Consider the following 13355-nt stretch of genomic DNA (forward strand, 5'->3'; position numbering starts at 1 on the left):
TGATTCACCTTAGCTTTGGGGGGTTAACACCAGAAGCAGCAGCCCATAAAAAAAAAATCCACACCCATCCTGGAAGATCTGGGTAATAACCCCACCATGCCCTGAACACCAGGACTGTAACAATTCATTCTAAATTGCTTGGTGCCACTGGAATCTACCTGGTGGATATTGGGATGAACATTCCTGCATTCCACCTCTCTGGACTCATACCCTCCAGAGTAAAATCTCCTGTATACCGTGTAGTCAATGTCCAGTTCACATCCTCTAGTCTAGGGCTAGGGCTGTTGGTATTATAAGCCGCAGTAGCAGTTGGACTCTCCTAGCAGGACCTGATGAAGGGTCCATCCATATCACACAGTCCCAGAGCCACAGCAATTTGTGTCACAAGCCCTAGCATTACTCAGGCTTGCCTGTAGGACAAGGGAGCAGCCACTCATGTCTCTCAGCACAAAGAACAAGGCCCTGGCTATCATAACCGCCAGGGAAACTGATGCTGGACTCTGTGCATCAAAGATACATATTCAAGGAAATCCTCATTCATCTCAAAGCCACACTTCTATCACAAGAACTGCAGCAGAATAGTCCACTGGCTCACTTACAGACACAGCTAACATTGATTAACACAAAATAAATCACTCAGAGACTATACTCCTGAGTTTACCTAGATCCAAAGCCAAAGCAACAAACCAAGAGATACCCTGCATTCCAGCTAAATCATAAACTGCTTTACAATAAAACCTACTCTATAAAGAAGAGACAAATACACTAGATGGGCAGATGTCAACACAGGGACACAGGAGACATGAAGAAAGAAGGTAGCATGAAGTCTCCAAAAGAACAAAATGCTCCAGAATCAGATCCTGACTGAAGGAAATCTCCAAGATGACCAGTATATAATTCACAATGACTGTAAGGAAACTCAGTGAGATTCAAGAGAACACTGAGAGACAGATTAAAGAAATGAGGAAATCAATGAGTGAGATGAATGAAAGTATTATTAAGGAGACACACTCATTAAGAAGAATGAAACAGAAATTTTGGAGATGAACTCTTTAATCATTGAAATAAAAATACGATTTAGAGCTTTGACAGCAGAATAGGTCAAGTGGAGGAGAGAATTTCTGACCTCAAGGACAAGAATTTTGAAATAGCCCAGACAAAAATAAAGAGAAAAGAATTAAAAAGAATGAAGAAAGTCTACACAAAATATGGGATACCTATAATGACCAAATACTCATAGTTTAGGTATTCCTGAAGGGAAAGATAAGGAAAAAGGGGTTGAGAAACTGATAAATGAAATAATAAATGAAAATTTCCCCAAGTCTTAAGAGAGACATGAGCATTCAGATAAAAGAAGCTCAAAGAACTCTAAGCAGACCCAACCAAAAAAGGTGTTCTCCAAGGCATATTGTCATCAAATTGTCAAAAGTTAAAGACAAGGAGAGAATTCTAAAGATAGTAAGAGAAAAGCACCAAGTTACATATAAAGGAAAACCAATTAGATTAACATCAGACTTCTCGGTGGAAATCCTACAGGCCAGAAAAGAGTGTGATGATATATTCAAGGTCTTAAAAGAAAAAAAAAAAAAACTTCCAACCAAGAATATTACAGCTAGTGAAGCTATCCTGTAAAAGTAAAGGAGAAATAAAGTACTTTCCAAATAAGCAAAAACTGAGAGAATTTACCACCAACAGACCAGCCTTATAAGAAATTCTGAAGGACTTCCTGCATTAGAAGTAAACATGAAAACAAATGACACCATCAAATTCACTAACAGGGCAAGCACAGTCATTATCCAATCAACAAAATGAGACATCTTAGTTCTTATCTATCAATACTAATCTTAAATGTAAATGGATTAATTTCTCCAACCAAGACTTAGGTGGGCTGAATGGATAAAAAAACCAAGATGCCACTATATGCTGCCTACAAGAAACTCATTTCACAAAGAAAGATATACACACAGAATGAAAGTGAAGGGTTAGAAAACAATATACCAGGCAAATGGAAACCAAAAGCAAGCAGGTGTAGCTATCTTGATATCAGATAAAACATACTTTAAATCAAAAACTATAAAGAGTAACGAAAGACATATATTTTGACAAAAGGTTCAATTTAGCAAGAAGGCATGATAATCATAAATATATACACACCCAAAATAAGACCAACCATATACAGAAAATACTATCAAACCTAAAAGAAGAGATAGACTCCAATACAAGAATAGTGGGCGACTTCAATATCCCACTCTCATCAATGGACAGATTATCCAGACAGAAAATCAATAAAGATACATTGGAATTGAAACACACTATTGAGCAAATGGACCTAACAGACATTTACAGGACATTTCACCCAACAGCTATAGGATACATTTTCTTCTCATCAGCACATGGAACATCTTCTAGGATAGACCATATATAAGGCCACAAATCAAGTCTCAGCAAATTTAAAAAGACTGAAGTCATACCATGTATCTTCTTAGACCATAAAGGAATAAAACTAGAAATCAACAAGAAGAATAATAGAACACTCACAAATACATGGGAATTAAACAATATGCTACTGAATGATCAGTGGGTCATGGAAGAAGTTAAAAATGAAACAAAAGAGAGCCGGCGCCGTGGCTCACTAGGCTAATCCTCCGCCTAGTGGCACCGGCACACCGGGTTCTAGTCCCGGTCGGGGCGCCGGATTCTGTCCCGGTTGCCCCTCTTCCAGGCCAGCTCTCTGCTGTGGCCAGGGAGTGCAGTGGAGGATGGCTCAGGTGCTTGGGCCCTGCACCCCATGGGAGACCAGGAAAAGCACCTGGCTCCTGCCATCGGATCAGCGCGGTGCGCCAGCCGCAGCGCGCCAGCCGCGGCGGCCATTGGAGGGTGAACCAATGGCAAAGGAAGACCTTTCTCTCTGTCTCTCTCTCTCACTGTCCACTCTGCCTGTAAAAAAAAAAAAAAAATGAAACAAAAGATTTTCTTTAAATAAATGAAAATTAATATCCAACATATCAAAACCTGTGGGACACAGAAAAAGCAATATTAAGAGGGAAGTTTATAGCATTAAGTGCTTATATTTAAAAAAGATAAATTTCTCAAATTAAAGATCTAATGATGCATCTTGAAGACTTAGAAACATAAGAACAAACCAAACCTAAAATCAGCAGGAAGTGACAATAAGCATCATAGCAGAAATAAATGAAACTGGAACTAAAAAAACACAAATGATCAACAAAATAAAAAATTGTTTTCTTGAAAACATAAACAAAATAGGTACATCTCTAGCCAGATTAACAAGGAAAAAAAGAGAAAAACTCAAATAAATAAAATGAGATATGAAAAAGGAGACATTAGAACTGACAACAATGATATACAAAGGTTCATAAGAAACTACTATGAAGAACTATATGCTAATAAACTGGAAAACCTCAAAGAAATGGATAAATTCCTGGACTCAGAACCTACAAAGATTAAATCAAGAAGATATAGACAATGTAAATAGACCCAAAACAAACAATGAGAATGAAACAGTAATCAAAAGTTTTCCATCAAGGAGAAGTCTAGGACCTGATGGTTTTACTACTGAATTCTACAAAACATTCAAAGAGGAAGTAAGTCCCACACTCTTTAAATTATTCCAAAATATTGAATATGATTAAACTCTGCCAAATTCCTTTTATGAAGGCAGCATTATGTTGATACCAAAACTCACCAAAGACACAACTTGAAAACTACAGACCTATATCCTTAGTGAACATAAATGCAAAGAGTTTCAACAAAATATTAACAAATCAAATAAAATCACATAAAAAGGTCATACATCATGATCAAGTGGGACTTATCCCAGAAATGCAAAGATGATTTAATATTTACAAATCAGTAAACATCATAAATCACATTAGTAAATGAAAAACAAAAACAATAAGGTCATCTCAATAGATGTGGACAAAGCATCTGATAACATTCAACACACCCTTTCATAATAAAAACCCCTCAAAGTTGGGTATAGAAAGATCACTTTCTCAAAATTATAAAGCTATATACCACAAACAAACAGCTAATATCATACTGAATGGGGAAATGCTGAAATATCCCCTCAGCTTGGGAACATGATAAAGATGTCCACTTTTTGCCACTCTTATTCAATATAGTACTGGAAGTTTTAGTGGGGGCAATTAGGGAGGAGAAAGAAATAAAGGGCATCAATATTGGAGAAGAGGAATCAAAACACCCATGTTTGCAGATGACATGTTGTACATCGAAAAACCTAAACACTCCACCAAAAAGCTGTTAGAATTGATAAAACCAATTCAGTAAAGTTGCAGGTTAGAAAATAAATCGGTCTGTTTAGATTGTCAATGGAAAAGAAGAGCTCAGAAATTAACTCACATACATATGGCCAACTGATTTTTGACAAAAGTGCTCAGACCATAAAGTACAGCAAGGATAATCTCTTCAATAATGGTGCTGGCAAAACTGGATTATATATTTAAAAGTACAAAGTTAGATCCAAATCTCCCAACATATACAAAAATCAACTCAAGATGGATCAAAGACCTAAATTTAAACCTGAGACTATGAAGTTGCTGAAAGAAAATGTAAGGGAGGCGGCCGGCGCCGTGGCTCACTTGGCTAATCCTCCACCTGTGGCTCCAGCATCCCATATGGGCACTGGGTTCTTGCCCCGGTTGCTCCTCTTCCAGTCTAGCTCTCTGCTATGGCCTGGGAAGGAAGAGGATGGCCCAAGTGCTTGGGCCCCTGCACCCACATGCGAGACCAGGAGGAAGCACTTGGCTCCTGGCTTTGGATCAGCGTAGCTCTGGCCGTAGTGGCCATTTGGGGAGTGAACCAATTGAAGGAAGACCTTTCTCTCTGTCTCTCTCTCTCACTGTCTAATTCTGTCAAAAAAAAAAAAAAAAAAGAAAAAAGAAAATGTAGGGGAAAAACTCCAAGACATTGGGACATTGGTATAGGAGACAACTTCTTGGATAAGACCCCCAGAAGCACAAGCAACACAAGCAAAAACAAATGGGACTATATTGAAATCAGAGCTTTTGCACAGCAAAGGAAACAATCAATAGAATGGGAAAAATATTTGCAAACCGCCTCTCCTACAAAGGATTAATATCCCAAATATATCAGCAACTTTAAAAACTCAACAAAACAACCAATCCAGTTGAGAAATAAGAGAATGACTTCAATTCTCAAAGGAAGAAAAACAAATGGCCAATAAATTATGAAAAAATGCTCTACATCAAGGAAATGCAAATCAAAACCACAATGAGATATCACACCCCCCTCCCATCAGAATAGCTGAAGTTCAAACACAGGGGCTAGGATGTGCACAAAAGGGAACACTTATACACTGCTGGTGGGAATGTAAATTAGTTCAGTCACTCTGGAAAACAGTGTGGAGATTTCGTAAAAACTAGAAATAGACTAGCCATATGATCCAGAAATCCCACTACTGGGTATATATCCAAAATGCTTGAACACAATGTATCAAAGCGATACCTGCTCCACCATGTTCAGAGCAGCACTGTTCACAGTAGCCAAAATTTGGAATCAACCAAGGTGTTCATCATCAGAAGAATGGATAAAGAAAATGTGGTATATATACACACACAATGGACTATTAGCTATAAAAAAGAAAGAAATTCTACCATTTGCTGCAAAATGGGTGCAACTGGAGGACATCATATTGAGTGAAAAAAGTTGGACCCAGAAAGACAGATACAGCATGTTCTCCCTTATATGTGAGAACTAAAATTTAAAACACAAAAAAAGAAAGAAAAAGACATGTCCGCATGCTTCAGTATTGCTGCAAATATAGCTTTGTAAAACTTTGTTTTATACCTTTGTCAAGTTAATGGTTAAGAATGCTATTCTACTACTATAGTTTTAATGATCTGTGAGTACTTGAAAATTTACTGTACATGGATGAAACAGTCATTTTTCCATTCAATTGTTGTTTATAGCTGTTGTCTGAGCTACTACCAAACTGGTATTTTTGCTTTTTAGTTGCCTTTTACTTTTTTCTTATTTGTTGAAGTATTAAGCCTTTTAAATGTAATGTAATTTTAAAATATATTATCTCAAAAACTAAAAAAAAATGACAGAAAATGAGGAGGAAAGAAGGCAGAGGAAGAGTGGGGGAGGGAGGAAGGGAAGGAGGAAGAGAATACCATTGTGTTCTTAGAATTGTATCTGCAAACCCACAGCCAACATCCTATTGAATGGGGAAAAGTTGGAAGCATTTCCACTGAGATCTGGTACCAGACAGGGATGTCCACTCTCACCACTGCTATTCAATATAGTTCTGGAGGTTCTAGCCAGAGCTATTAGGCAAGAAAAAGAAATTAAAGGGATACAAATTGGGAAGGAAGAACTCAAACTATCCCTCTTTGCAGATGACATGATTCTTTATTTAGGGGACCCACAGAACTCTACTAAGAGACTATTGGAACTCATAGAAGAGTTTGGCAAAGTAGCAGGGTATAAAATCAATGCACAAAAATCAACAGCCTTTGTATACACAGACAATGCCAAGGCTGAGGAAGAACTTCTAAGATCAATCCCATTCACAATAGCTACAAAAACAATCAAATACCTTGGAATAAACTTAACCAAGGACGTTAAAGATCTCTACGATGAAAATTACAAAACCTTAAAGAAAGAAATAGAAGAGGATACGAAGAAATGGAAAAATCTTCCATGCTCACGGATTGGAAGAATCAATATCATCAAAATGTCCATTCTCCCAAAAGCAATTTATAAATTCAATGCAATACCAATCAAACTACCAAAGACCTTCTTCTCAGATCTGGAAAAAATGATGCTGAAATTTATATGGAGGCACAAGAGACCTCGAATAGCTAAAGCAATCTTGTACAACAAAAACAAAGCTGGAGGCATCACAATACCAGATTTCAGGACATACTACAGGGCAGTTGTAATCAAAACAGCATGGTACTGGTACAGAAACAGATGGATAGACCAATGGAAGAGAATTGAAACACCAGAAATCAACCCAAACATCTACAGCCAACTTATATTTGATCAAGGATCTAAAACTAATTCCTGGAGCAAGGACAGTCTATTCAATAAATGGTGCTGGGAAAATTGGATTTCACGTGCAGAATCATGAAGCAAGACCCCTACCTTACACCTCACACAAAAATCCACTCAACATGGATTAAAGACCTAAATCTACGACCTGACACCATCAAGTTACCAGAGAACATTGGAGAAACCCTTCAAGATATTGGCACAGGCAAAGAGTTTCTGGAAAAGACCCGGGAGGCACAGGCAGTCAAAGCCAAAATCAACTATTGGGATTGCATCAAATTGAGAAGTTTCTGTACTCAAAAGAAACAGTCAGGAGAGTGAAGAGACAACCGACAGAATGGGAAAAAATATTTGCAAACTATGCAACAGATAAAGGGTTAATAACCAGAATCTACAAAGAGATCAAGAAACTCCACAACAACAAAACAAACAACCCACTTAAGAGATTTGCCAAGGACCTCAATAGACATTTTTCAAAAGAGGAAATCCAAATGGCCAACAGACACATGAAAAAATGTTCAAGGTCACTAGCAATCAGGGAAATGCAAATCAAAACCACAATGAGGTTTCACCTCACCCCAGTTAGAATGGCTCACATACAGAAATCTACCAACAACAGATGCTGGAGAGGATGTGGGGAAAAAGGGACACTAACCCACTGTTGGTGGGAATGCAAACTGGTCAAGTCACTATGGAAGTCAGTCTGGAGATTCCTCAGAAACCTGAAGATAACCCTACCGTTCGACCCAGCCATCCCACTCCTTGGAATTTACCCAAAGGAGTTTAAATTGGCAAACAAAAAAGCGGTCTGCACCCTAATGTTTATTGCAGCTCAATTCACAATAGCTAAGACCTGGAACCAACCTAAATGCCCATCAATGGTAGACTGGATAAAGAAATTATGGGATATGTACTCTTTAGAATACTATACCGCAGTAAGAAACAACGAAATCCAGTCATTTGCAACAAAATGGAGAAATCTGGAACACATCATGTTGAGTGAAATAAGCCAGTCCCAAAGGGACAAATACCATATGTTCTCCCTGATCGGTGACAACTGACTGAACACCAGAAAGGAAACCTGTTGAAGTGAAATGGACACTATGGGAAATGGTGACTTGATCAGCATAGCCCTGACTGTTAATGAACAACTTAATACATTATCCCTCTTAGTAGTTTTTTTGCCTGTTCTACTTAATATGACTGGTTTAATTCTGTAATTAATACACAGTTATTCTTAAGTGTTGAAAATTAACTGAAATGTGATCCCTGTTAAACATAAGAGTGGGAATAAGAGAGGGAAGAGATGTATAATTTGGGACATGCTCAAGCTGACTTGCCCCAAATGGTAGAGTTAGAAACATACCAGGGGATTCCAATTCAATCCCATCAAGGTGGCATGTACCAATGCCATCTCACTATTCCAAGTGATCAATTTCAGTTCACAATTGGTCATAATGAAAGGACTAAGAGTCAAAGGGAGCACATAAACAAGTCTAGTACCTGCTAATACTAACCGATAGAATAAATAAAGGGGAGCGTGATCCAACATGGGAAGTGAGATACTCAGCAGACTCATAGAATGGCAGATGTCCTAAATAGCACTCTGGCCTCAGAATCTGCCCTAAAGGCATTCGGAGCTGGCTGAAAAGCTCATGAGAGTATTTCAGGCATGGAAAGCCAAGACACTCTGGCAAAAGATCTCTGTGAGTGAGATCCCAGTGGAAAGAACAGGTCTTCAAAGAAGGAGGTACCTTTCTCTGAAGGGAGGAGAGAACCTCCACTTTGACTATCACCTTGTCTAAACAAGATAAGAGTCGGAGAACTCAGAGGGCTTCCATAGCCTTGGAAACTCATGACTGGAGCATAGGGAGATTACTGATGCCATAGACAGGAGTGTCAATTGGTAAAGTCAACAACAGGAGTCACTGTGCACTTACTCCTCATGTAGGATCTCTGTCCTTAATGTGCTGCACATTGAGATTTAATGCTATAACGAGTACTCAAACAGTATATTTCACTTTGTGTTTCTATGGGGGTGCAAACTGTTGAAATCTTTACTTAATGCATACTAAACTGATCTTCTGTAAAAAAAAAAAAAAAAAAAAAAAAGAAATTATCAACTCCCAACTTGACTCTCACTGGGATTAAACATGACAATAGGTCTGATCTGATTTCATCATCATTTAAAAAAAATCATCTATTATTTTTCACTTTATGTTTCTGTGTGGGAGCAAACTGTTGAAACCCTTACTTAATGTATACTAAGCTGATCTTCTGTATATTAAGATAATCGAAAATGAATCTTGATGTGAATGGAAGGGGAGAGGGAGTGGGAAAGGGGAGGGTTGTGGGTGGGAGGGACGGTATGGGGGGGAAGCCATTGTAATCCATAAATCGTACTTTGGAAATTTATATTCATTAAATAAAAGTTAAAAAAAAAAGAATTGTATCTGCAGATCACATTGAATTTGCTAAAAACTAACTAAAATTAAAATAATTTAGAAAATAAAATATTTTTAAAAATTTTAAGATGGAGAAAATCATAAAAAATGTAATAATTTTTTAAAAAGCAAGATAATAGATTTTTAAATTGACCACACCACTAATCATATTGAAAACCAATTGTCTAAGCTCTCTCTCGAAAAAAAAATCTACTTCCTTCCAGAACCCTGCTCTTGGTTTGTTCTTGCTCTGCCACCTGATATATGCAAAATAATTTTACATCCAAACTAGAACCACAGTCAATTCAGGTGCACCATTTAGAATCTATAACATGTACCTCATGCCAAGAAAAGAAAATGAAATTTCAGGTGAGGAGGATATGACCCAAATCTGGACTAGACTGGGCAGTGGAGAATAAAATGGTGATGGGAATGTTTCTCCCATATGGAACATAGATTCATTTGACCATTGATTAGGCATGACCACCCTCCTTCTGGCTGTTAGGACTTACAGTATTTTAAAAACATAGTAAGCAGTAATGAAGTTTGGAAGTTATATAGGAGGTTTGTGCTAGGAGGAATGTTAAAGCTGAGTTTTGATGGGTCTTACAGAGATGAAATGCTTGAGGGCATCTCAAGTTCAATCAATCATTATTTTTTTCTGGTAAGTTAATGAGTTTTGTCAGGCTAGGAACAACTGATAATTAGTTGTCACAGAAGAAAGTCTTTCCACCAAAACTTGTTTAAAAAACATGTAACTATTTAGAAGAATACTGCTGATTCCCAATCAATACATCCAAATTAATGCCATCAGTATCAAGCAGGTTAAGAGATAACACTTTCCTCCTAATTGAGGATGAGCAACTGCGCAGGGTTTTGATTCATGTATTCAATTTAAGACTTATAAAAAACAAAAATATCCCTTTTCACTATTTTCACTGCTACTTACGCTAAAAACTTTACCCTGGATTACAACATTTTCAAGAAGAATTTGATAAAAGCAGCAATCTCTAATTAATCTAATAACACCAAATATTTCTTCAAAGTGTTAGAACTTAAGATTTTCCAGTAATGTGCTGCTGACCATAGACTAATTAGAACAGATGTTTCATTGCTACAGGTGTTGCTTTGTTTCCCCACGCTGGGTTGCTCAGAGAATGCAGATCAGAGTAAGAAGTGCTGCATTGCCTACCTGACATAGAGGGAGCGTTTCTGATTTGTTCGCAGGGACCCGGACCCGGAGCTCATGCTGTGGTTCATCATCTGCTCTCGTAGGTCATGGATTTTGGCCTCAAATCGAGCGTAATCTGGGGATGGAAACAGAGGTGGCAAATTTGGTTTGGTGCCTTTAGAGTTGGAAAGGTTGCACAGCACAGTAGCCCTTTGACCCTGTTGTGGGTCCCTTTGCCAAAGGAGCTGCACAACTCAAGAATGGTGTGCTTGCTTTCTATTATTTATTCAAGGACACCCACAAGAGGAAAAAGATAAACCAGTTACTTAGCAAAGGTTACCTGGAAAACACATGCCATCACATTTCCAACCTGTGAAAAGTCTTTTGGGGGAGAAATAGGTGTGATTATAAACAGGCAACACAAAGTATCCTTGTAACAGAATTGTTCTCTAATTTGACTGTAGTGGTGCATATAAGTAGGGCACATGTTAGAAAATTACAGAGAACTAAACACACACACACACACACTCACACACACCACAAATCAGTAGATGTAAATCTGCGGAAATCTGCCTAAGATTGATAGTCTGTGAATAACAATATCCTGATTGTGATCACCTGCAATAATTTTGCAAAATGTAACTGTAAGTGGAAACTGAGTAAAGGGTACAGGAAATTTCCCTGTATTATTTCTTACAATTGCATGTGAATCTCTTATTATCTCAAAATTAAAAGTTTAATTTATTTAAAAAAAGAAAATTTTAAAAGTCAAAGAGTTCCCATACATAGGGTATCGAGGAGCATCTCCAATTACCCCTGGGCTTTTAGACCAGAGAATCAAGTGTTGGTGACAAATAGTGGAAGAAATGCCATTTGATTTAACTGTGTTTATTCTGTGTGTGTCGGGGGTGGGGGGCTGCCAGAATTTGATCATTTGGGATCAGACATTAATTTTGCCTCACAACTTTGTCTGCATGCCAAACTTTATCAATTCTAAGATGCACAATGTATTTAAATCAGCTTCTCAGGAGGTTAGGGTTAAACATATGGGTAGAAAACATTGTCATATTGAATACAAAATAAGACATTTGCAGTGTTTCAAATTCTTTATAATAAACAATCCATAAAGTTAAATTTCAATTTACTGAATATTTATTGGTAATTATAGGATAGGGTTTTCTAAAAGATTTGACATTGGTTTTTAACAATAAACAGTAGGATAATAAAGTCAGAATGTTAAATATATTTCAAATGTACTAATCTAAAGATAAAGTCATAAAACTTGGTTGGAAATTTCTGATGCTTAAGCAAGGTTTGGTATTATCTAGATTTGGAAGGCTTCCTATTAAAACTCAGCTTTGAATAATTCTATACTAAATCATCAAATAACTATGGCACATATTTAACCACATCTTTAATATAAACATAATTTATTTCATTCCATTTTACCACAGAGAAAATATTTATTTCTAACCATAGATATGATACTTATGTGATTTACATTATTTTGATCAAGTCATATTTTCTTGATAGCCTAAAAAAACCATTAACATTTATTGCTAGCCACATGGATGTTGCAAGATTTGAAATATATAGGAAAACACACAGAAAATTGAGAAGACTTTGTCTCTTCTGCCTTCTCTCACCTTCTAACTCTTGGTGCTTTTTTGCCCTACAGATACTCTAGATGTGCACAGATAGCTGTTTGCTGGATATAAATGTGTGTGTGTTAATAGGTATATGTTTGTAGGTCCTTAAGACCATAACTATACACTGCATTTAGATTTTTTTCTTTTTTTCTAATACTGGAAGTTGAATTTTTTCCACCTCTACCAAACACATAATTTTTTAACCTTAATTTTGTCCCATAATTTAGACCAATTTTTTTAATAGTTTCCTTATAATTAGATATTTAAGCCAGTACAGCTTTTTTGCTACTATAACCTGGAATCTCAGTGTGCTTGTTTATGGTAGATTGGTAGAGAAATGAAAATCCCTTCCCCACCTCCTCCCACTGGCATTGCTTGGAGAAGAACATGATCTGATCTGGGATATGAAGCAGAAACTCTTAGCTACTTCTGATCCATGACCTATATTGCTACTTGCTGACTGCCGGGTATCACCCCTGAGTACTATTAAATCTCCCATCTAGAGAGAAGGGATTCTTCTCTTTAGAGTGTTGATGACTTCACTCCTGGCAATAAGTGTGAAGTTCCCTTAAGCCACCAGAAATGTCTAATTTGGTGCCAGTCCCTAATCTCTGTTTGACTTCTTTGCTACCTTATTGTATTTCTCACAGCAACTTAGAGATTTGTGCAAGTTGTCCACCTCCCATACTGGACTGAATTCTTTGAGGGCAGAAGCCATGTCTTACTGTCTTTGGCATTCCCTATTTCTCATATAGTTTCTGACATTCAGGAGGTACTCAATAGTAAGTGCTCAGTAAGCATATTCTGAATGAATGCATGAATGAATCATGAGTGTGTGAGTGAGCAGAATGATTAGATGAATTCAGTTTTAAATGTCTGCAGGTATTGAAATTGCCAATTTGCAGTGTTATGTTTTACAATAAAGACAACATATGCATCTCCTGTAATACCACTTGCACAAAGACTAAATAGTCTAACTTCAAGGTCTTATTTCTGGAAAATCAGTACTACTTCCAAAAATCTGCGTTA

At 37.2% G+C, this 13355-nt stretch overlaps 1 protein-coding gene across 29 annotated transcripts in view; it reads right to left on the reverse strand.

The window, feature by feature from the left end:
- DLG2 (discs large MAGUK scaffold protein 2) overlaps positions 1–13355 on the reverse strand; it is a 2256157-nt gene that overhangs the window by 177329 nt on the left and 2065473 nt on the right. For all 29 annotated transcript variants that reach the window (XM_051821188.2, XM_051821179.2, XM_051821160.2 and 26 more), the window contains one exon: positions 10699–10813. In XM_051821188.2, the coding sequence (XP_051677148.1) occupies positions 10699–10813 (115 nt within the window). The remainder of the gene's footprint in view (positions 1–10698; positions 10814–13355) is intronic.

Source organism: Oryctolagus cuniculus, chromosome 1 (assembly GCF_964237555.1).
Source record: "Oryctolagus cuniculus chromosome 1, mOryCun1.1, whole genome shotgun sequence".
NCBI lineage: Eukaryota > Metazoa > Chordata > Mammalia > Lagomorpha > Leporidae > Oryctolagus > Oryctolagus cuniculus.